Source organism: Triticum urartu, chromosome 4 (genome assembly GCF_003073215.2).
Source record: "Triticum urartu cultivar G1812 chromosome 4, Tu2.1, whole genome shotgun sequence".
Classification (NCBI taxonomy): domain Eukaryota; kingdom Viridiplantae; phylum Streptophyta; class Magnoliopsida; order Poales; family Poaceae; genus Triticum; species Triticum urartu.
Genome location: NC_053025.1, coordinates 509,013,248 through 509,038,292, shown reverse-complemented (window position 1 = coordinate 509,038,292; position 25,045 = coordinate 509,013,248). Strand labels below are relative to the sequence as shown.

Here is a 25,045-nt window from a genome sequence, read left to right as displayed (position 1 = left end):
TCGGCGCTAGGATCATCGGTGATTTGGATCACGACGAGTACGACTCCATCAACCCCGTTCTCTTGAACGCTTCCGCGCGCGATCTACAAGGGTATGTAGATCCACTCCTCCCTCGTTGCTAGATGACTCCATAGATTGATCTTGGTGACACGTAGGAAAATTTTGAATTATTGCTACGTTCCCCAACACAATGTCCCCTCCGGCATCGAAGGGGGCGAAGGGGATCGCTCCGGCCAGAGGGCTCGCTGAGTAGGCAAACTACAGTTGTCGAGCCAGTTGTCTACCTCCAAGAACCCATCACCCTCGCCTTCGGTCCCTCCGCTGCTGACTGACTCGCTGCCGCCGCTAGGTTTAGCCGTCGTCACCATCACATGGCAGAGAGAGAGGGAGACGGTGGCAAGAGGAATGGGCAAGCAGAGGTGGGAGAGCGTGGCGTTTTGACCTAACGACCGTCAACCCACTCGTCGTGTGGTTCGACCGACGTGGCACCTGGTCGGGGGGCCAACCATGTCAGAAATCGGGTTAGTAGCCTCAGAACGGTCATTTGATTTATTAAGAAAAATAACAAGGAAAGTGGTGGATTTTTGGGAGGCACAAGGAATGTGGTGGCTAGGGATGGCAATGGGTACCCATTACCCATGTACCCTGCGGGTAAAAACCCTATTAGGGTAAGGGTATGGGACAAAAAGTTACCCATGGGTATGTAAAAAGGGAAATCTCAAACCCATCGGGTAGAGTGGGTACGGATACGAGATCATATAACCCATCCTGGCATACCCATGTACCCTTATAAATTCTAACAAGTACGGAAAAATTACATCTACCCTTTGTCGTGAGTTTGTGAATTTAAAGTGTATGACTATGTGCTACTATTTATGACTGTTTTCATGCTTCGATGTGCTGTTGTTTACAAGAAAGTGTTGATGTTTATAAAATGTGTTGTGTTTATGATGGGTTGTTGTTTATAAGTATGTATTAATATTATTATGTGTTGTTTATAAATTATGATTGTATGTTGTTGTTTATGATTACGTTTCATTCAAATTGATGTTATTGAAACATGAATATTTTTACCCACAGGTACCCATTTACCTGGTGGATAAGCTTAAACGGAATGGGTAAGGGCTGGGTAAGTTCAACCGTCGGTTTGACCAAGAAAATGTGGGTTATGTAGACAAAAGTTATACCGTTGAATTCGTATTTGAATAACTTTTTGATGGTATAAATTTGAAGTCCCAAAATTTATATATTGCTCGTCTAATTGATGATCAAAATTGAATCTTAAAATACGCAAGCGTCTTGGTAGAATGGGAGTATTAGCATGGACGCAATTCACTCCTGCATTAATTGTAGGCTCCAAGACATCATCACCAAGAAAGACAACCTAATGATACGGCTTACAGAATGTCAGAGTCCGTAGTCCTAGTTTTTTTTGTCAATTTGAGATTGCTTTTACCACGCTTGTCGCGTGGTCCGTAGTCCTAGTTCCTCAGCATGACTAACAAATATGTACATGCACGTGCAAGCGTACTGCACTACACTAACTAGTTTCAGACGTTGACGAAAGGCGTGCCGGTGATGAACTCGGTGATGGCGAGTGCGACGAGGCCGAGCATGGCGAAGCGGCCGTTCCATAGCTCGGCGTCGGCGCTCCATACGCCGCTGGACTTGCTCTCCACGCTCTGGCCCTGAAGGAGCGGCACCAGCGACGCCACCGAGAACACCGCAGCGGTTGTCAGGAACCATCCCAGCCCGGCGCCGCTGCCGGCCTGGTCGAGTAGCCCGCCGCCGCGCGCTGCCTCGACGGAGAGCGCCGCCACGAAGCCCACCATAGCGAGCCGGCCGTTGATGCGCTCGGGCGCTGGGCCGCTGAACGCGAGCGCGTCCCAGACCGAGGGGTTAGCCTTGGGCTTGGGCTTGGGCACCACCGGGCTTGGGGTCGGGGTTGGGGTTGGGGAGGATGTCGATGCGCTCGTCGTCTCCTTGGTCGACTCGATATCCGGCTGCAAAGCATCGTGAGTCAGTACAGCCAGTTCAAACTTGTTCAGAGTAAGCAAGTTATGATGGCAGAGTCAGTTAGGCAAAAGAGGCTTACCTCGGTCTGGGCCCTGATGAGGAGGGCGCGCCGACGCGGCAGTGCCGGAGACCAGGAGGCGGGGCGGCCGACGACGGTGGCGCCGGCGAAGGAGCTCAAGGCAACCATGGTCGTCATTACTCCCAGCAGGATGCAGGGACTGGCTAGATCACACTTGGTTCGTTGTGGACTGTGATTATTGCGTGCTGATGCCAATGACGAGCGTGCGATTATATAGGCTCGGGGAGGACGAGCTAGCCCGGCCGCGAGGGGGTGGCCGCGGCGGTGGCCACGTCGGCGGGCACTCCCCAGCCGTGAACGTGTAGAAGTGTGCGTGCAACGAGAGCGGTCACGACGTGGACGTCCAGGGCACCATGGAGTGGCCTCCGGAGCTCGACAAAAGGTGCCAGAAAAAGTGGCACAAGTGTACTCCACGGACCGCGGAAGACTCCAGAAAGTGCCGGGCACGCGGAGATACTTGTGCCCGGGCTTAGGTCTTTTGGCGCGAGATAACGAGAAGCCATTAGAGAGACACGCAGGCCTGCGTAGAGCGTTGGCTCTATTCCAGAGACACGATGACAAAGGGCTACCAAGATGTTTTAGTGTCGGCAGTCTCGTGTTTAAAAAATGGCAGCCTCTCACGGCAGATACAATTAACTGGAGTACTACTATGTACGTAGATGCGGGTCAAAGCATGGTACGGGTTTGTTCATCGGAGAATTAAGTTTCTAGAACCATCTGATGCCAATCAAAAGTTAATGAAATGTATAACACAATGCTGAAGCTTCCTGTGCTTCGGACAGCGGCAGTTACAAACATTTCCCAAAGCAGAACGAACTGCTCAATAACTTGGTGAACTATATACTAAGGCATATAATTTAATCATCTTGTAACATACACGCTCCCAATGCAGAAAACCAAGAGCATAAAAGGGGAAAGGATCTACATGATCAGTTCGGCTCAAGACACCACTTCCCACAACGACTAAAATAATGAACACAACAAAATGGGGGGAAACGGAGCAACAGAAAGATATGACACTGGAAGTCTGGAACAAAGAATAACTTACATGTGGAGGTATACTATATCACAGGGTGCTTCAGCATCAACAGGACTGAAGCACGATTGGGCCAACCCAAGTGCTAAACATATCACTCAAGGCCACCTGCACTTCACCTGAACCATGCTCACAGCTGATGAGACCAGCTAGTAGGGGGAAGAACTGGCCAAGGTTCTTCTCAAAAGATGAGTCACCGAGACCGCTGATAGCTTGCAATGTTGAGACAACAAGCGGTGCCCTGGCAGCAAGCTCTCTCCGCTTTGACGAACCAACCGGAATAAGCCAATGGCCAAGCGGCTGTATACCGCCAGAAAGGTGAGCAGGCCTTGCTGTGCTCAAGTATACCTCAAGAACCTCCTTGCAAAGTCCAACTAGGTGGGTTTCGACCTCTAAGCTCCCTTCGTCTGGAGCTCTGTCCAAGAATATATTCTGGAGGATAGTGAGGCACAACTGATATGACTCGTTCTCAAGGCGTAGTAATGGCGGGTCCTGCATTTGGGTCATAGAGCCCAGCTCCTGCAACTTGGTCCGCAGGTCGTTGTCACTGTTTATCTTGTGAGCATGAGTGGCAACAGTATGCAAGGCCTCAAAGAGGATTACTGTGTTCTGTGCCGACAACTGAGCTCTGTACATGTTATATATCTCCATCACAGCCTACAGAAAGTGAAATACATATAAGTAAATTAAACACGGTCATGTTGCAATTACCAGCCTATTGCATGATAAACATGATAAAGCAGAATGCATGCACAGAATAAAATTAATGAAGAAAGGAGACTAGAATTTGCATTAGTAACTAATATAGCAAGATAAAAGGTCCGAACTAGGTACTGTGCAAAACTAACAACCCATACTGCTACATGTTAAGCTAGAGTTAAAGTTCGACAAGCTCTGTGTGTTCCGGTCTAAGAATCTTAAGTCATTCTCATCAGACACTCTTGTCGTGTCTGAATGGAGAAATCAATTCCTACAGTGTTCTGCTAGAGATATGTTGTGGGATATAGCTGTATGAAGTTCTTCACTTTCTCCTTCCTCACACTCTCACCTCCCTTATTAGCATGCCTATTTGACAAGGTGAGAGGCGATGCGCCAGACTTCAATAATCCAGGAAAATGGAACGATGGTGAAAACAATATGCTTCCGAGCACATGAAAACAAAGATCAGTTGCAGAAGAAATACTACAGACCTGAATCAATAGGAGTTGGACAGCAGCTCGGCACTTGGCATCAGCAATTGCAAAATACAGGTTCCTTGATCTAGAGGTTTCTTCAGTACCATCCTCTGATGGTTGAGATTCGTCTTCTCTCTTATCTGAAGAGTCTCCATTTTCTATTGGTACATTTTCAAGGTAAGCTCCAGATGCGATATAAGAGAAGTCAGGAAGCGTCTCTGTGGTAGCTTCTTTCAAAGACAACACGACTTCCAGCCATTTTTCATCCACGAAGACAGAGCCAGCACTGCTCATCAGGCGAACAAATGCAGCAATGCCTATACCAGCAAGACTCTGATGGGGACGCTTAATGAAACTTGTCAAGAGTGAAAGAACTTTCCTCAGAAGTGGATGGACAGTGTCATAGAACTTGACGAAAAGGTCAACAACTAGCTGAAGGGCCAACGTGCACGTTTCATACATCCAAGCATCTTGATCAAGCTCTGCAGGATCATTTTCCGCATTTTGTCCTTGTGAAGAACCACCAGATGGATCAATAGCATGCCGTACATAATCAAATATTGGGAAAAGTACTGAATCAAACACCTTCTCCCACAAAGGAAGAGAGAAAACATGGCCATGGTTTCTTAATGTGTCAAATAACACCTGCAAGGAACTTTTCCTAATTTCTGGTCTAAGGTCGAAAGTAAGTTCAGACAATCCTGCAAGGTTTGACAAGTTGGCGCCACACATCATTACTAGTAAATAATAAGTCAATGGAAAACAATAGAAAGGTCCATCTTGAAAAAAGGAGAATGTAACTACCTGCTAATAAAGGAAACCAAAAGTGTATATGATCATCCTTATCAACCTGAATTGCACCTTCCTGCTTTCCATCCTTGGTCAAACGAGGCGAAGGTTCCTTCAGCCTTGAAGAGGACCCGATGTCACCTTCTGCCAACTTTGCCGCACAGAATCGAAGAAAACCAATTGCATTAAGGCTTATATCCTTGTTAAACCTACTGTTGGTGAACGCAATAAGACAGTTCACACAATCAGTGAAAGTTGAAGACTCAGTCTCGGTAATGTAGGGGAAATAATCTCGCAAAATCTTCTCGATAATTTCAAAGGCCAAGAGTACAATGTTTTTATGATCATCATATGATGCCGTTGCAAAAACCTGAAATTTATGCACAAAACAAATCAGCATTCAGAAACAAGAATAAAACTGCTCCAAAGTGTCTCGTATCAAAATCAAGGTACATGAGTGCAAGTACAGATAACATACCATAAACATGCTTTTCCACCCTGACTTCACATGATTAACACGGGCCAGTACCATTTGAGATACACACCTGATGATTAGTTCTCTTATCTCAACAGCTCTACTCTTCCTCATTACAACAACAAAAGGCTTCATAAATTCATTTTGGAAATTGTAGTTGGCCAGTTCTTCTCGCTCCAGGAACTTCATTGCCAGCTGCCGCAATGAATCCATAGCAAATATTGCAATTGAAAGATTTTCTGAGCAGCCAATGGTAACAAAAAATTCAGACAAGACATGCCATATGCTTGACCAGACAAGCCTGATGCGGTTCATATTGTAATGCCTAGAGAAAAAGAAACAATCATACTTCAGTGACTATATAGTGCAATAAGAGTGTAAACAAACATATTGCAATGTTTATAGATTGCTGAGATGACATCATAGATTCCTTACGTGATTTCAACAATCTTAGTCAGGCTAAAAACACGTGGATCAGAAGCAGACCGCAATTCCTCCATTGAAACCTTACAAAGGGCCTTTACAAAATCAATTATACCCTCACTGTTGAGATTTTGACTTCTTATGAATACACGGTTCATTTCAGCCATCCCGACTTGCTCCAAGAGGATTGTCACCGCATTATTCATTTGATCAACACCAGAAGCTTTTCCACCAACACCAGCGCTGTCATAAGTACCTCTTTTAGAAGCAGCACCAGCAGTTGGAGCCTTCTTTTTCAAACCAGGGATAATCGAGGATTTAGCCTGTTTTGATTTATCAAGGTCTGGCTGTTGCAGTGCAAAGAAAGTGGCATCTGGAGGAGCACCTTCACCTACAAGATGTAGATTCTCGAAACGAGAAACACAGGTCAATATATGCTCCCATGCTTCTTGCAAGTAATTTCCGTCTTCATCTGCAATCAACAGAATTGCCTAAGAGGCAATTCACCACCACAACAAAAGAGTGAGAATGGAAAAAACTGATTATATCATTATGCTCAAAGTAAGATTTGGTAAACTGCAATTAGCACAACGACGTATGCTTGTAATGGAGTGTGCAACAGAAACATTCAAATGGCAGGCCAAAAGAGGCAAAAGATGAGTCCCATGAATAGTTTTTTCTTTCAACATTTTCTCAGTCACCCAGAATAACTATACCAACTGTGAAAAAAATACCAAATGCTCAGTACACACAAGGAGCAAATATAGCTGCTTTAACAGAGATGCAGAGCAGCTCTCCTCAGAACATCACATCCAGCTATTATCATGCACTTTCCCAACAATTTAGCATGGAACCAGTTAGGTCATAAATCAGTTGCATCTAGCCTTTTAAAGCCAACCAACGCAAAACAAACTTCTGAGTACCATTTTTTGCTTTAATGATTATTCTCTTTAGACAATCACTAATAATAGAAGCAACTTCTCTGCCGGTAGTATACCAGTCAAACACCTAAGAGATTCAATATTCACACCAGATATGCAGAACAAACCTTAATCGCTTCAATATTTTTCTGCTTGATATCCGCAGCAGAGTGAAGTGATGTAAACTTGGCAAGCGATGTAATGAAAGCATCCCTTTGAGTCTTCATCGACATAGCTGCGGTGACATGTATTGCACAGCGAAATCCCTCAAGACACTGGGATATGACAATTTCATCGTCACTCTGGTCAAGTGGCACACTGAAGGCAGCAAGCATAGGAGCCCAACAAACCTCGACCATGAACTTCAAAATTACTACATCCGTGGCTGGATAAAATATTGACCTAAATCATTCATTCAAAAAAGATCCACATATATTATTTACAGTGAAGGAGATCAACAAAAATAATACGATTGCATAAACATTTGGGCAAAAAATATATATTTGATCAAGTAAACAGTGTAACTTAGTTTACAATTATTAATCTAGAGTCCAGCATAACTTACTCAGACATACGAGCCTTTTCTTTGAATTGCTCCTGCATATGCTTAATGAGATCATCACTCGTCTCCATAGCTGAACCTCGTTTGCGTATAACAATGTTAAGAATGTTATCCAACCCAAGAATTTTGTTAGAGCTTGTTGATTGTTGCTGATGAGGAACAAATTCGTCTTCTTTCATCTTAATTTCTTTTTTCCAAATCCTTCCATACAAGGACCTCATAAATTCTTCTGGTAGGTCTTTCCCATCATCAATACCACGATTGTTTCTTATGAAATCTTCTGGTGACATCTGCACCAATTAATACATTAGGAATAGCATCAGAAAATGTGTAAATTGTATGCTCAAGCATAACTTGAAAATACCTTATTTTTGACCATTGGGTTATGTGCATCAGTGTTAAGCATTATGACTGAATAAGCAAGAACATAAGCTGTGTCTGCACTCGAAAAGGCCTTTGGGTTGCATTTGCAGTAACGCTCTGCAAATTTCTCCATAACCCGATCAATCTTTTGAGCTTCTCCAGGAAGCCTAAAACCTTGAAGAAAGGCTCTGATCGCTTCATCAAATTCCATATTCTGAAAATTAAAAGAATCCACATATGCATGCATGACTTTGAGGGATAAATCTTCCCTTTCCCCTAAATAATCACCAATCATAGTCTTGTTCAAGCCAGAAGTACTTTTCAGGAAAGCAGCTATATCCTCAGCTGACTCCCCGACCTTGTTGGCATTTATTAAGAATTCAATTCCCTTTCTAGGCTTCCGGTTAAACAGAGCGATACCCTCCTGTCATTCATAAAGCAGTTGACCACATAAGAAAAAGGAAATGAATCAACCTAAATATAATGGAACTGTGGCAAGTAATTCAGGACAGAACAGCAACCAGCAGAACATTGCCACATTCTCATTGAAAATGCATAAAGTAACTAACTGTGGAATGAGATCCACCTGAAGTTCCATTTTGTAAGCTCGACGCTGCTCCAAAGATGCAGCCTCTGAAACCCCATTTGATACTTCTGAATGTGAATCGGATACCTCGCTAGAAGCATCTCCATTGATCTCTGTCTGGGGAAACTCATTTCCACCATCATTATCGTTTTGCTCTGATTCAATCTTAGGAGAGTCAGGATCTGGAATACGTAGCTGCTTATTCATCCAATCTCCCATGGATCTGAGGATAGAAACTAAGCATTTCATTGCTTCACTCTTCATTGTCGTATCCTGAGGCGGTACCAATGTGGTAGCAATACCCGCAGGAGGCCCTTGAGCTGTTTTAAGCAGACCGTTGACCATCCTGCCGGAAAAACATACAGAAAATGAAACACAATAGTAAATAGGTTTCTGCAGCTATTTATGAGACTAAAACCTCACTAGTCAACTATAGTAATGAAAAGTGAGTGATGCAGTACCTCTCAAATATGTTCGATGAGTGGACATCACAGTCGTAATTGATGAAAATGTCAACCAAGATTTGAGAATCAGTACAGAGCTTCTCCAAAAAACGAAGAACTATCATCTTTGCTTGAAAATTTGGTTGTGCAATATTTTCCAGAACTCTTAGAATGATCATGGGAAAAAATACTCCAATTTCTGCCTTCAATCCTGGCCTAAATCTTGAAACCAAGCTAATAAAAATAGAACAAGATAACTGAAAAACAATCATATGTGACGAGGCACAGTTCTTCAAAAGTGATAGGCACAAATACTGCTTGATAGCACCTAGAAACCTGACCGAGTTAAAACAAGATAGTTAGGCCAAAAAGAAGTATACTCGATAAATAAAACATCAAGCAGATGGGTATAAGAACTCTGTAGCAGTTGACAAGAAAATGTGACTATAGCACAGTCAATATGAAGATACAATTGTATTAGCTACACCAGCATAGTGTACTTTGAGAAGAAGCTGTTCTACCTGAAAAGCTACAGTAATATACCTTGGTAGGCATGACAATACACATGCCCATTACTATTTTACTAGCAAGAAACATGAGTCTTGCTACAGAGTAAAAATGACATACTACAAGTTTGCAAGACTAGTTACTTTATTGAATGAGGTGTTGCTAGGCATATCCAAAAATGTACTCCCTCCGTCCCAAAATTCTTGTCTTAGATTTGTCTAAATACGGATGTATCTAAGACAAGAATTTTGGGACGGAGGGAGTACAATATAGTGGGATGTTTTTAGAAAACAGGTTTAAGTGGATGATGAGAATCCCATCACGATCGGAACCGTTAGTACCAAATCAGACTGTTGGTACAACCCCGAGGAAAAATAGACCATCACTACCAACTGGTTCGTTTACAGGTCCCTACTTCATTTTAATCAACATAACAGAATCAATCACCATGACTCTCATGGGCAATGCAACTTCGTTAGAATGATAGGTTGTAACCCAAAATTTGTACCCACTTTATCATTTATAGTTATTCAACAAATACAATTGTATTATCAACCAAATTGGCATTACTTTCAAGTTTCAAGAAGAGGAGACAGACAGAACCAACAAAATAACCAACAATGTGTCAACGTATATAATTCAAAACCAATCAATTTTCCTATGACAATAGCTAGCTCCTCTTCCTGATACAGTATCCACTTTGTTGAGGAGTGTAGATTGCTTCTCTAGCAAGTAACATGGTATCAAGGTTTTTAAGGAGGTAAGACATCTAGTGACAAATGACATCAGATCATAACCCTCATTGCATGGGTGTGCAGCCATGCAGTCCCATCAAAATGCAATTGTCAGAATCAACCTCACTGAACCACTTTTATGTGAGATTGATCGATTACATTTTGATTTCAATATCGTAGCAACAAGCATAAATTACACACATCTAACTTCTGTAAATTGCAACATGAATTTCAATACTGATTTTTATTATCAATGTTATGAACAGAGCAACATCAATTATTATAGATTAATCCAAATGTACTACCCGTAAATCAATGCCTAATCTTTTCAAAAGAGTTCGTCAAAGAATTCATCTCTTCCTTAAGCTGTGACTAGACCACGTTTCAAGGAATAAAATGGTGCTCAAACTTTTGCTCAATGTTGTTACCAGATTATAAAAAGAAATTCAGAAGATCTGGGGCAGAATAACTTCAGGCAAGGGAATTTGTACCTCTCGCTGGTGCGGAACACAGCCCCAGCATTTTCAAGCAAGATCTTGAGAAGTTCAAGAGCAAGGATCTTCCCCCGCATCACTATCGGATCAGCTGGTGCATCCTTCGGCGGTGTCTTCATCGAGAGCTTACATAATGCCCGGAAAACTAAGAAAGCATCTCTCCGCAGCTTATTCCCAATCCTGACATCAGCATCATCATCCAAAGTGGCTACCACTGCCCCCTCCACACCAAGCTCATCCTTACGACCCTCAAGAGCTGTCTTGTACATGCTAATCTCCCAGTACTTGGCATCCAGCATGTCCTTATCCGTTGAATCAAGCAAGTCCGCAGGATTTGCCCCTTCCTCAGCTGCTGCGGTCGTCTCAAAAGCACCATCATGGGGCACAGTGCCTGCCGCAGCAGACGAGGTTGTCCGTGCCAGAGGTGTGAATGCACCATCAATGTCCACCATGATCTTCGAGATGAATCCCTGTACGAAGGTGACATCGGCGGCGGGTGATGCACCTGAGCCAGCATCAGGCAACTCAATCACTTCAGCCACGACGATGGGCTGCACGGGGATCGTTGATGAATCTGCCTCCATTCTGCGGAAGACGATTACCAACATCTGCACGAGCGACGCCTTGGCAGTGGCCTGATTCACGGTGCTACGGCTCCCCAGATACATATCATAGCAGGCGCGCACAGCGCGGAGCAGGCAGTCGCCGTGGAGGCACACGGAGGTGGATGTGACCGCAGAGAGGAGAGTCTTGAGGAGGAGGAGCTCAATGTGCTCGTCGTCGAGGTGGAGCGCATTGCAGGCCGCCTCGAGCAGGGAAGCGACGAGCTGTGACGAGGGGTCAGCCGACGGGTCGGCCTCGCCATGGATGTAGGAGTGCGCGATCAGCCTGTGGAGTAGCTCGAGCGCGGCCTCGACGAGCTTGGCGCTGCCGGAGCCGAGCGCGGAGGAGATGGGGGAGAGGAGCAGCTCCGAGTCCTCGAGCGAGAGGTTGCGGAGCGGGCCCGGCTGCCAGGAGGAGGAAGTCGGCGTGGAGGGCGAGGTGGGGGTGGACGGGGTCTGCGCCGCGGTGGGCGAGGGGGGCGGGGGCCTCTGGAGGCGGTCGAGGATGGACTTGGCGGTGTGGGAGAGCTTGGAGTGCGCCTTGTTGCGCCACGAGGCGTTCTTCACGAGCTTCTCGAGGAAAGGCACGAAGGCCTCGACGAGGCGCGGGTCGGACTCCGGCGAGGACAGCGGCGGCGGCGCCGCTGCGGCCGCGGAGGCCATTATTCCTCTAGGGATTTTGGTGGCCGCGGCTGTGCCGCGCCGGGTGGATCTGGATCTGGGCTGGGGGGGGCGGGGGAGGGGAGTGACGGGTCCGGTGCTGGGGTTTGAGGTGGTTCGGATCGGCGAGTGGGGCGAAGAAGGGGAGAGATGTTCGCGTGCGTAGATTTGCGAGGAATGCACCTGATCGATCAGCTGTCGATGACTGGTGGGAACGAGCGTGTGTGGGACCCACTTGTCGGTGTCATATTAGTGGTGATCTGCGTGTTCAGAGAGGCTACGCGGGCGATCGAGGCAACAAAGTGATGGGAGTGAGCTCAACGACGATGACATACATAGCGGGGGGGCAGGTGGCAGGGGTACAGTCCTTGCTGGGCTGGGCTAAAGTTGACTTTTAGGATACGGGCCGGATTTGCATTTCTCGAGAATCATGGGCCTCGTTACTAGAAGGCCGAGCTCGGTTGATACACTCTACTGGGCCATATTTTGCAACCAATTAAAATACAGCTGGTCCAGCCCACTCTGTATATGCACCCCTGGGCGGCATATTTCCCTAAAAAAAACTATGGGTGGCATACTTTTTTTTTTGAATTGTTTGGATTGCTTACCACATGTGTCACGTGGTCTGGGCGGCATACTTAAGGAGGTGTTTGGTTCGACAATGGGTAACGCAACCGTAATCGTAAACAGGTCACCCTGGCAATGTAAACGGTATGTGCAATTTTTTAAACATGTTGGTTCAACTCCAAAATTGGACTGTAATCAATTGTGTGTTTGGTGATGTGTAGCTCCGAACTGAAAGTCTAAAACAGTGAGACTACCATAGAAATCCGTAGCAGTAGATTCCGAAACGGATCCAAAAATAGCAAAAAATAAAGAATAAACTGAAGAGCAGAAAGACACAAATCACGACCGTGGATCCACACCAGAGCCGTCACTTGGTTTTCCACAACCAACAAACATCGACATTTCTTCACAGCTTGGAGATTGGAACATGTAGATCTGCCATGGTTGGTAGCTCCATGTGTGGAGATGTCGCCACACGAAATAATAGGGCTACAAGGCAGGTCCATGGTTGAGGGGGTCGAGGAAGGAGCGAAGTCGTCAAAGGAGAAAACCAAAGCAGAGCGGTTTCGTTATTAGATTATGGTGGGGGTGGGCGGAATGGGCCTTGACCTACGGTGGAACTTGTTTACACGGTATGCGTGTATAGGCCAGATCAATCAAACACATTTTAGGGTAATAAATTGCGGTGTAATCAGATAACGGGCGAAATATTCCCAACCAAACACGTCCTAAGTGTCAAAGCGTCAATCATTCGCACACGGATGCACGGGCTAGCGATCACTTGGGTTGGCCATTTAACATGTACGTTGGTTTCAGGTAGGGAACCTTCTGGAGAATTCCAACTCCAGAACCTGTTTTTTCTGTTTGTTTTATATAATGTTTTAGTTTCTTTTTACTTTCTTTTTTTGTTTCTTTTTTCCTTTTCTTTTTCGCCTTTCTTTTTTTCTTTTTCAAGTTTCTCTGTCTTTTTTTTGAAAAAAATCAAACTTTTTGAAAAATGTTCTTATTCACAAAAAAACATAATTCAAAAAGTGTTCATGTTTTAAAAAATATTTGTAAATTATAAATATCATCATATTTGAAATGTATGTGTTCTTCAAAAAAATTGTTCATGTTTTCAATTTTCTTTTCACAATTCAAATGATGTTATACTTTTTAAAATAAATCACAGTTTCAAAAAGAATATTTCCGGAAATGTACGTAATTCAAAAAATTATCAGGTTTTAAAAAAATGTGTAGGAATATTAAAAAATATATTACAATTATTTGAAATTCCAAGAAACCAGAATTTCCAACAAAAAATTTCCCAAAAAAATACTTTTCAAAATATGGGAAAAATTTAAATTCCAAACACTTTTTGAAAATATAAACATTTATTGAATTTGTGGTCAATTTTTTAAAATGTGAACATTTTTAGAGATTCAAATCAAATTGTAAACAGAACACTTTTTGAATTTCGGAACATTTTTTACGAATGCAGATAATGTTTGAATTTTCGAAAAATTTTGGAAATTATGGACACTTTTTGAAATTTTGAACATTTTTAAGAAACAAATAAAAATGAAAAAGAAAAAGAAAAAAAATAGAAAAGTGAAAACTAGTAAAGAAAAAACAAAAAAAACATGCAACATGCATCATTGATGGGCCGACCCAGTCGGTCGCTGCCTATTTGAAAGGTGACTATTTGAAAAAGGACCTCCCGGGATATGGCGCTTCACTCGTTCTCAGAAAAGAAAAACCTATCAAGGACTGGTAGCAAATAGCGTGTGTGGGACCCACTTGTCGGTGATATTAGTGGTCATCTGCATGCTCAGAGAGGCTATGCGGGCGATCGAGGCAACAAAGTGATGGGAGTGAGCTCAACGATGATGACATAGCGGGTGGCACGTGGCAGGGGTACGGTCCTTGTTGGGCTGGGCCAAAGTTGAATTTTATGACACAAGTCGGATTTGCATTTCTTGAGAATCATTGCCCTCATTGCTAGAAGGCCAAGCTCGGTTGATACTCTATTGGGCCACATTTTCCAAGCAATTAGGGCATCTTCGACGTTGACCCGCAAATTTGCTCTGACATCCGTCCGCGGACAAAAGGGACCAGTCCACGGACACTAACGCGGGAGCCGGCCACCCAACGATGCATGCATACATTTCAACCATTTTTAACTAACCGGATGAAATTCATGCAAACATGGCGGATTTCATATAAATCGAACCAACTTCATTACATTTCGGACATGCTTCAACTAAAATCAGAGCTAAGACGACTCTGGAGGTATAATATGGGACATACTTCAACTAATCACCTAGTCTAATACCGATCGTGACTGATCTCCATTCCCACGACATGGCTACCCTCTGTGGCTTCCACCTCTATGGCCTCCGCCTCCACCATATCTTCCTCATGTCCGGATGCATCGCTCATCGGAGTGGGCATGCTTCAGCCGTAGGGGAAGAGTGCCTATTCCGCTTCCGTGAAGCCAAGGCGGGGGGCGACGATGGTCTACACTAAACCGCGCAAGACACTGGCTGAGTATGTCTGCGACATGGTGGCGATGGCCATTGTGGGACCCAAGCAGTGGTGACCTCCCATGTTCTACTTTTCCTCGGTGATTGCGACTGCGGACATGTTGGCCGCCTCTGCTGGCGGGGCACGGTTCCGGCAACGTTTGCGGCGGATGGCACGGGCGTAGGTACGGGAGGAGTGTGATGACACAATGGCGTCCACGGTGCCCGTGCCACCATGCTCTCCCGCGTGCCGGTGTGGAACAATTGGCCACTCCTCTGCGAGTTGGCTTGGAGTGGTGAGTTGTTGCACCATGGGCCAGCTTGGAGCAGCGACTTGCTCCTCCGCTTGCCCGCCTGCAGCCTCGCCCACGACCCCGAGCGGCGAGGGAGGTGGAGTAGCGAGTTGCCTAGCTTGTATCAGGCGGGCTCGGGCAGGCCACCCAACCGACTTTTATGTCGTAGAACCCCTCTTCCTGCTCGCTGGATTCCATGAAGAGTGTGTAGAATATGGTGCAAGGAGGAGATGGAGAGTACAAGTGTGGTGTGGTTCTTGCTCGGTGTCTGGCCTTGTTGAAATAGTAGGCAGAGACAAGGAGCCAACCAGTGTTGTGTTTAATGTCGGTCGGCTGGTAGACGAACGTGTGGCCATAGTAGGTTTCTTGGCACACGCGCGGGTTCAATGGAGGTAGGCGGGCAGTCTGAAGCCGTTTGAATGCGACGGGAAGGCGTGTTCAGCCGGGCGTGTAGTAGGGAGCGCTCTCTCGTCCGACACGCCGCTTCAATGCCGACTCTAGTGAGAGGCCACGTCCGCTCTGGGCCGGCATCAATGCGGAGCGGCCGATCCACACCGGCATGAATACGGGGAGATGGTGCCAGGTGGGAACGCACGCCGGTGAGGAAGGAGGCTTTTTTGGTGGGCCGTGGTAGTCAGGAGCGGGCATGACAGCGGTATGATACGTCGCCATCGTATCTACTTTTCCAAACTCTTTTGCCATCGTTTTGGACTCTAATTTGCATGATTTGAATGGGACTAACCCGGACGTTGTTTTCAGCAGAATTGCCTTGGTGCTATTTTTGTGCAGAAATAAAAGTTCTCGGAATGGCCTAAAAATTCACGGAGAATATTTTTGGAATAAATAAAAAATATTGGTGAAAGAATCAACCAGGGGGGACCCACCAGCTGTCCACAAGGGTGGGGCGCCTCCCCTAGGGCCTGCCCCTGCCTTGTGGGTCCCCTGGACCTTCACCGACATCAACTCCAACTCTATATATTCACGTTCGGAGAGAAAAAAATCAGAGAGAAGGATTCATCGATACGGAGCCGCCGTCACCCCCTGTTCTTCATCGGGAGGGCAGATCTAGAGTCCGTTTGGGGCTCTGGAGAGGAAAAATCGTCACCATCATCATCACCAACCTTCCTCCATCACAAATGTCATGATGCTCACCGCCATGCGTGAGTAATTCCATCGTAGGCTTGCTGGACGGTGATGGGTTGGATGAGATTTATCATGTAATCGAGTTAGTTTTGTTAGGGTTTGATCCCTAGTATCCACTATGTTCTGAGATTGATGTTGTTATGACTTTTCTATGCTTAATGCTTGTCACTAGGGCCCGAGTGCCATGATTTCAGATCTGAACCTATTATGTTTTCATGAATATATTTGTGTTCTTGATCCAATCTTGCAAGTTGTACACACCTATTACGAGTTATGATTTGCATACCCCCAAGGTGACAATAATTGGGATTTTTTTCCGGTGATTACCGTAGTTTGAGTTCATGTATTCACTAAGTGCTAATGCTTTGTTCTGGTTCTCTATTAAAAGGAGGCCTTAATATCCCTTGGTTTCCATTAGGACCCCGTTGCCACGGGAGGGTAGGACAAAAGATGTCATGCAAGTTCTTTTCCATAAGCACGTATGACTATATACGGAATACATGCCTACATTATATTGATGAATTGAAGCTAGTTACGTGTCACCCTAGGTTATAACTGTTGCATGATGAATGCCATCCGACATAATTATCCATCACTAATCCATTGCCTACGAGTTCGTTTCATATTGATCCTTGCTAATTTACTTTTCCGTTGCTACTGTTACGATTGTTACAAATCTGCTACTGTTACTTTTGCCACCGTTACCGTTACTTCCATACTACTTTGCTACTAAATACTTTGCTGCAAATATTAAGTATTTCAGGTGTGGTTGAATTGACAACTCAGCTGCTAATACTTGAGAATATTCTTTGGCTCCCCTTGTGCCGAATCATTAAATTTGGGTTGAGTACTCTACCCTCGAAAACTGTTGCGATCCCCTATACTTGTGGGTTATCAAGACCTTTTTCTAGCACCGTTGTCGGGGAGCATAGCTCTATTTTCTGAGTCACTTGGGATTTATATCTGTTGATCACTATGAGGAATCTGAAAGACAACAAAACCATGATCTATCCCTCTACTATGAGGGGAGGTAAGGAACTGCCATCTAGCTCTCCACTTGATTCACCTTCTGTTTTGAGTGAGCTTGTGACACCTACACCTACTATTGGTTCTGATATGTCGCATGTTATTGATGATGCCACTTCTGCTATGCATGATGCTTATGATGATACTACTTCTTTGCTTGATAATACTGTGCCACTAGGTGAATTTCTTGATGAACAACTTGCTAGGGTTAGAGAGAATGAAATTACTGAAACTGATGAAATTATTGAAACTGAAGATTATGATTCTCCCCCTATAGATGAATTGCCTAAGGTACCTGAGGGTTATATTATGGATGAAGAAACTGCTAGAGACTTTTTTGCTTGCAATGATAGAGAGGATCTTAATAAACTGTTAGCTAAGTTGAAAGAAAAATCTTTGAATGCTAGAATGCAATATGATCCTAAGTTTGCTACTTCACCTATCTTTGTTACTGATAAGGATTAAGAATTCTCTGTCGATCCTGAGTTAATTACTTTGGTTGAATCTGATCCTTTCCATGGTTATGAATCTGAAATTGTTGTGGCACATCTTACTAAGTTGAATGATATAGCCACCCTATTTGCTCATGAGGAAAAAATTCGCTATTACTATATTCTTAAGTTGTTTCCTTTCTCATTAAAGGGTGATGCTAAGATATGGTTTAACTCTCTTGCTCCTGGTTGTGTGCGTAGTCCCCGGGATATGATATATTACTTCTCTGGAAAATATTTTCTTGCTCATAAGAAACAAGTTGCTTTACAGGAAATATTTAACTTTGTGCAAATTGAAGAAGAGAGTCTCCCACAAGTCTAGGGGAGGCTTCTCCAATTACTTAATGCTTTGCCTGATCATCTGATAACCCACAAGTATAGGGGATCAATTGTAGCCTCTTTCGATAAATAAGAGTGTCGAACCCAACGAGGAGCTAAAGGTAGAACAAATATTCCCTCAAGTTCTATCGACCACCGATATAACTCTACGCACGCTTAACGTTCGCTTTACCTAGAACAAGTAGGAAACTAGAAGTACTTTGTAGGTGTAACTGGATAGGTTTGCAAGAATATAAAGAGCACATAAATAAAAACTAGGGGCTGTTTTAGGTAAAGAAGCAATAAAGTAGTATAGCGAGTGTGGAAAAGTGGTGGTAGGAGTTGCTAAATTGTCCCTAAGCAATTGACTACTTACTAGACCGATAACAAGTTTTATGTGGGAGAGGCCACTGCTAGCATGTCATCCCTGACTTGGAATTCTATGCACTTATGATTGGAACTATTAGCAAGCATCCGCAACTACTAAAGTTCATTAAGGTAAAACCCAACCATAGCATTAAGATATATTGGCCCCCCTTCATCCCCGTGTGCATCAATTTCTATTCTAGGTTGAAGCTTCTATCACTCTTGCCCTCCAATACATAGTCCTTTCAACATAGAACTAACCCTGTGGTGTGATCCACGCGCACGCTCATATGATGGGCACCAAAGGACAGCAACATAACCACAAGCAAATTAAACCAATCATAGCAATTCACCAATTACCGATAGGACAACAAAAATCTACTCAGACATCATAGGATGGCAACACATCATTGGATAATAATATGAAGCATAAATCACCTTGTTCAAGTAGAGGGTACAACGGGTTGCGTGAGAGTGGACCGCTGTAGATAGATGGGGGAAGGTGATGAAGACGTTGGTGAAGATGACGGAGGTGTTGGTGTAGATCGTTGTCGCGATGATGGCCCCGGTGGCGTTCCGGAGCCACCGGGAGAGAGGGGGAGAGAGCCCCCCTTCTTCTTATTCTTCTTCCTTGACCTTCTCCCTAGGTGGGAGAAGGGTTTACCCTCTGGTCCATGGTCTCCATGGCGGCGGAGGGGCGAGAGCCCCTCCGAGATTGGATCTGTCTCTCTGTCTCTCTCTATTTCTGCATTCCAGATTCTGGCCTTCCGCCGTTTCTTATATTCCCGGGGATCCGTAACTCCGATTGGGCTGAAATTTTAACATGATTTCTATCCGGATATTGGCTTTCTTGCGGCAAAAGAAGGGCACCAACCGCCTTACGGGGTGGCCACGAGGTCTAGGGGCGCGCCCTCCTGCCTCGTGCCCCCCTCGGGCATCGTCTCGCGTTGATTCTTCTTCCCAAAAATCACATATATTCCAAAAAAATCTCCATTAGTTTTTATCCCGTTTGGACTCCGTTTGATATGGATTTTCTGCGGAACAAAAAATATGCAACAAACAGGAACTGGCACTGGGCACTGGATCAATATGTTAGTCCCCAAAAATAGTATAACAAGTTGCCAAAAGTATATGAAAGTTGTATAATATTGGCATGGAACAATCAAAATTATAGATACAACGGAGACGTATCATCATCCTCTCAAGAAAAATGAAGTACTTGATATCTTTTATAATGGACTAACCGATGCTTCTAGGGACCATGTGTTGGTTGTGTTTTCAAGGAACGAACTGTTGAGCAAGCTGGAAAACTATTGAATAATATATTGAGCAATTATAATGATTGGACTCTTCCCGAACCACCTCCTAAGCCAACTCCGAAGAAAAGAAGTATTCTATTTCTCAATCCTGAAGATATGCAAGAGGCAAAGAAATCTATGAAAGAAAAAGGTATTAAAACTGAAGATGTTAAGAATTTACCGCCTATTGAAGAGATATATGGTCTTAATTTCCGACACGGGTAGTGGAGGTAAAATCTCTCTATAGATTTGATGAAGGTGATTTTCCTTATAATAAGTCTGCTAGTCAATGCTTGGATGAGTTTGATAATTTCATTGTTAAACAAGAAAAATTCAATGCTTATGTTAGTAGACAATTGAAACACAATGCTTATATGCTTGAACGCTTGGATAATTATATGAGTAGAACTATTAGTGATCTTAAGCTTATCAGTAAACATGCTTTTTATGGTGAAAACTCAAGTAGACAAGTACTTAAGGCACAGGATGATTCGCTCAATGATTTGAATAGCAAGAACAATGATCGTGCTGTTAGGGTTATGACTAGAGGTGGTAAAATGACCCAGGAACCTTTGTATCTTGAGGGCCATCCTAAGATAATTGAGCAAGATTCTCAGAGAGTTAATGCTGATGCACCTAGTCCTCCTATAAAAAGAAGAGGAAAAATGATAGGACTTTGCATGCTTCTAGTGAAGCTGTTATAGACACCCCCGAGAATCCCAATGATATTTCTATCTCTGATGCTGAGACACAATCTGGCAATGATCATGAACCTAGTAATAATGTTAATGATGATGATCATGTTGATGCTCAACCTAGTAATGATAATGATGTGGAGATTGAACGTGTTGTTGATCTTGATAACCCACAATCTAAGAATCAATGTTATGATAAGAGAGACTTTGTTGCTAGGAAGCATGGTAAATAAAGAGAACCATGGGTTCAGAAACCCATGTCCTTTCCTTCTAAACCATCCAATGAAAAGGATGATGAGGATTTTGAGCGCTTTGTTGAAATGCTTAGACTTGTCTTTTTGCGTATGCGTTTGAGTGATATTCTGAAAATGTCTTCTTATGCTAAGTATATGAAAGAAATTGTTACAAATAAAAGAAAGATACCGGAAACTAAAATTTCCACCATGCTTGCTAATTATACTTTTAAGGGTGGAATACCAAAGAAACTTGGGGATCCAGGAATACCAACTATACCATGCTCCATTAAAAGAAACTATGTTAAAACTGCTTTATGTGATCTTGGAGCCGGTGTTAGTGTTATACCTTTCTCTTTGTATCGTAGACTTGAATTGAATAAGTTGGCACCTACTAAAATCTCTTTGCAAATGGCTGATAAATCAACTGCTATGCCCATCGGTATTTGTGAGGATGTGCCTGTTGTGGTTGCAAACGTTACTATCTTAATGGACTTTGTTGTTCTTGATATTCCCAAGGACGCTAGTATGTCGATCATCCTTGGTAGACCCTTTTTGAACACTGTAGGAGCTGTTATTGATTGCAACAAGGGCAATGTCACTTTTCATGTTAATGGTAATGAGCATACGGTACACTTTTCGAAGAAACGATCTCAAGTTCATAGCATCAATTCTATTGGAAAAATCTCAACTATTGCTATTGGAGGCTTTGAATTTCCTCTTCCTACTGCCAAAAAGAAATATGATATTCTTATTGTTGGGGATATGCATATCCTCGTTGAGGTAACCTAGTGTTATTCGAAAATTCTCCGGTTTCATGTCATTCGGAAGAAGTTTGTTAATAAGACTTGATCAACCTTGTTAATGGATTCCTTTTGATAGGCATGAGATGGATGAATTTAGAAAGCACAACTTTTTGTACCCACTTTTTTACTTTCTGTTATTTGGAATAAATAAAGCAAAATAGTATTATTTGTCTGTTTTCTGAATTATCCATGCAATAAAAAATGTCTTGAAAATAAAAGTTCTCCAAATGCCCTGAGAATTTAGTATGACTTTTTATAGAATATTTGAGAATTTCTGGCACTGAGAACACACCAGGGGGTTGCACCAGTGGGCCACAAGGGTGGAGGGCCCGCCTGCCTTGTGGGTCCCACGTGGGCCCCCCTCACTTATTCCAGCACCCATCCACTTCGTCTTCCTCCAAAAAAAATCATCCCATTGCTCAAACCCGTGTTCTTGCTCATCTTGCTGCCATTTTCGATCTCCTTGTGCAAAGCTCCATTTTGCAAAACTGTTTTGGGAGATTGTTCTTCGGTATGTGACTCCTCCAATGGTCCAATTAGTTTTTGTTCTAGTGCTTTATATTTTGCAAATTTTTGCTGTTGTGGTTACCTTGTTCTTGAGCTTGCATGTTAAATTTATATGGTCCAAAGTAGTTTTGATGCATGATAGAGCCTCTAGGCACTTGTAGAAGTAGTTGTTATGAATTTTGTTGAGTTTTGTTCACTTTTATTTTGAGTCACTAAAAAATTCAGAAATTTTCAAAGGAAAGAAATAATGAAAAGATGTTTGAGAGGCTCTTCAAGCTGGGGCTCAAAGGAAAATGAAAATGAAGAGAAGAAGAAGCCCAAGTATAACCTTCCTCGCACCGCGGAGGTTCGGTTGTGTGAATGGCCAAGTGATGCATTCTTGGGGCGGCCGGAATTTATGATGATTTCTATTATGTGGCCGAGAATGTAGACATCACCGACTTCCTCAACGATAAGCGTGATCAATACCACCCACTCACTAATACTTTTATGCAAAAATTTCATTTTTCATGCTAGGAAATCACCACCCACGGTAGAGTTTCATTTATATGATGAGCATAAGGAGATGGCGTTTTATGACTTTTGTGAGGTTTGCAAATTACCCTATGAGGGCAGCATCAATGAACCATGTCCTAGTGATGAGGACGATTTTATTAATGAAGTTACCGTAGGGGAAAGGAGAAGGGTGTCGAAAGCGAGAGTGGCTACTTTACATTTTCCTGTTTTGCGCTATTACTCATTATTTGCTGGGAGATGTTTGATTGGTCATGGGAAGAGTGGAGGCCTTAGTGCCCCTGGCCTCGCTAGTTTGCGCCATGCTTTACTTCGTGATAGAACTTTTAGTTTGGGCGCTATTGTTGCTCGACAGTTGAGTTTAAACTGTTCGAGGGGTATTATCTTTGGAGGTATCTATGCCTCACGCCTTGCTAGACGCTTCGAGATACCCATTAGTCACGATGAGGAAGAGGATATGTTGCTACCCACTAGATACTTATATTATGACAATATGGTAGCACATGATTTTATTAGTGATGATAAGGACAAGAGACTTATTTATAATCTGGTATTCAGCCAAAAGAGTTGTCAGATTATTACTTTGATTGCACCTTGTTTGTTCGATATTCATTCAGGCAGGTACCTCATTTTTCTCGAGGACATTTATGCATACTAGGAGCGGATGCGATCCCTAGTTCCTGAGCCAGAGCCATCACCTAATCCGTATCAGGAGTCTATTTATCAGTGGGAGCCACAGGAACTCGCCAACCAGTGGAACTCCTAGGATCCTCATCAGTACCCAGGAGAGGGGCACTTTGATCCATGGGCATAGACCAACTTAGACCAAAAGCCTAAGCTTGGGGGAGTACGTATTTCTCACCGACATTACATTCATGCTCACACACTCATTTCAGTTGTCGGTGTTCATACTTTTTCATTGTATTATCCATGCTAGTTTATTTTCTTTTTCCCGCTCTCTTCTTGTGTGTTTGAAAAACTTTGAGAAAAATCCAAAAAAATTAGTGTAGTTTCTTTTCAGGTTTCCTTTCCATGTTTAGTAGTAGTAGTATTAAAAGAAAACACAAAAAGTTTTATCGTTCTTCTTTTGCTTGTTGGGAGCTTTCCCGTGTAAATAGTTTTTCTCGTTCTTGTTTTTACTTCCTTCAGAAAAACAAAAACTCCAAAAACATTTCAGTGTGTTTCTTTGAAATTCTTTTTCCTTTCTTTGAGTCGAGAGGAGAAGACCACGATGAAAATGTTGAGTGGCTCTCATATGCATTATTGTTGATCTAACAGAGAGCCCATATTACCTTGTCTTATCCTTTGAATAAATGTTTGCATATTCCATCTTAGTCCAATGCATGTGCACGCTTATTATTATCCGCATTGTTCAGTCATGCAAGTGAAAGGCGATAATTACGATATTTGATGAAATGATTGATATGAGGAAAAGATGGTATGAACTCGACCTGTCTTGTTTTTGTAAATATGATTAGTTCATCGTTCTTGATTCAGCCCATTATGAATGAAACATGTTTGCAATGACAAGTAGAGATTATAGTTACTCATGCCATGCTTAATTAGCTAGGAGTTTATAATGGTTTACCTTGCGTGCCAACATGCTTTTAAAATGGTTGTGATGTGGTATGATAGGATGGTATCCTCCTTTGAATGATTGAAGTGGCTTGACTTGGCACATGTTCACAAATGTAGTTGAAACAAAATCAACATAGCCTCCATGATATTTATGTTCATGGTGATTTATATCCCACTCATGCTTGCACTCAATGTTGGTTAATCTCAATGCATGTTTATGACTGTTGTCGCTCTCTAGTTGGTCGCTCCTCAATCTTTTGCTAGTCTTCACTTGTACTAAGTGGGATTACTGCTTGTGCATCCACTTCCATAAACCCAAAGTTGTTCTATATGGGTCCACCATACCTACCTATATGCGGCATTTACTTGCCGCTCCAAGTAAATTTGCATGTGACAAACTCTAAACCTTCAAATAATAATCTGTTTTGTATGCCCAAATCGCTCATGTAGCGACTAGGGGCTGTCAGTATCTTCCATGCTAGGTGGGTTATTCTTACGATGAGTGAACTCCACTTGTCATTCATGAGAAATGGCTGGTATTTGGGATGCTCAGTTCCATGCTCAAATCAATTCAAAATATAAGTTCAAACAAAACTCCCCCGGGACTGTTGTTTGTATGGATGGTACCCGTTGTTTCGAACTAGCCGTGGAGTGTGCTTGTTAGTGGAGGGGAGTAAAAACTTTACCATTCTGTTTGGGAACCGCCTATAATGTATCTAGTATGGAAGATACCGAGATGTCTTGGTTGTTATGTTGATAATGAAAGCATACCGCTCAAAATATTATTCATCTCTGTTTCAAAAGCTCAAGCTCTGGCACCTCTGCAAATCCCTGCTTCCCTCT

The 25,045-nt window shown here is 43.3% G+C and overlaps 2 protein-coding genes across 2 annotated transcripts; both read right to left on the bottom strand.

The window, feature by feature from the left end:
- Positions 1-1,322: 1,322 nt before the first annotated feature.
- Positions 1,323-2,410, bottom strand: LOC125552339 (high molecular mass early light-inducible protein HV58, chloroplastic-like). Its single transcript, XM_048715845.1, has 2 exons — positions 2,096-2,410; positions 1,323-2,003 (listed from the first exon to the last, which is right to left on the bottom strand). The coding sequence occupies exons 1-2, from the start codon at positions 2,210-2,212 to the stop codon at positions 1,551-1,553; spliced, it is 570 nt and encodes a 189-aa protein (XP_048571802.1). The 5' UTR covers positions 2,213-2,410; the 3' UTR covers positions 1,323-1,550.
- Positions 2,411-2,923: 513 nt separating this feature from the next.
- On the bottom strand, positions 2,924-11,957 carry LOC125552338 (brefeldin A-inhibited guanine nucleotide-exchange protein 2-like). Its single transcript, XM_048715844.1, has 11 exons — positions 10,600-11,957; positions 8,886-9,203; positions 8,425-8,770; positions 7,840-8,262; positions 7,479-7,765; positions 7,042-7,315; positions 6,006-6,484; positions 5,574-5,895; positions 5,111-5,465; positions 4,322-5,007; positions 2,924-3,788 (listed from the first exon to the last, which is right to left on the bottom strand). Exons 1-11 carry the CDS (start codon positions 11,865-11,867, stop codon positions 3,180-3,182), a joined length of 5,367 nt encoding a protein of 1,788 aa, XP_048571801.1. The 5' UTR covers positions 11,868-11,957; the 3' UTR covers positions 2,924-3,179.
- Between the last annotated feature and the right edge of the window lie 13,088 nt (positions 11,958-25,045).

What these genes read in the sequence shown, in the direction of transcription:
- LOC125552339 (XM_048715845.1), bottom strand. Translation starts at nt 2,212, where the DNA reads ATGACGACCATGGTTGCCTTGAGCTCCTTCGCCGGCGCCACCGTCGTC. An exon ending in TCATCAGGGCCCAGACCGAG is followed by an intron (nt 2,004 to 2,095) that starts GTAAGCCTCTTT and finishes GATGCTTTGCAG; the next exon opens with CCGGATATCGAGTCGACCAA.
- LOC125552338 (XM_048715844.1), bottom strand. Translation starts at nt 11,867, where the DNA reads ATGGCCTCCGCGGCCGCAGCGGCGCCGCCGCCGCTGTCCTCGCCGGAG. An exon ending in GTGTTCCGCACCAGCGAGAG is followed by an intron (nt 9,204 to 10,599) that starts GTACAAATTCCC and finishes TAACTCGGTCAG; the next exon opens with GTTTCTAGGTGCTATCAAGC. An exon ending in TTGGTTTCCTTTATTAGCAG is followed by an intron (nt 5,008 to 5,110) that starts GTAGTTACATTC and finishes CAAACCTTGCAG; the next exon opens with GATTGTCTGAACTTACTTTC.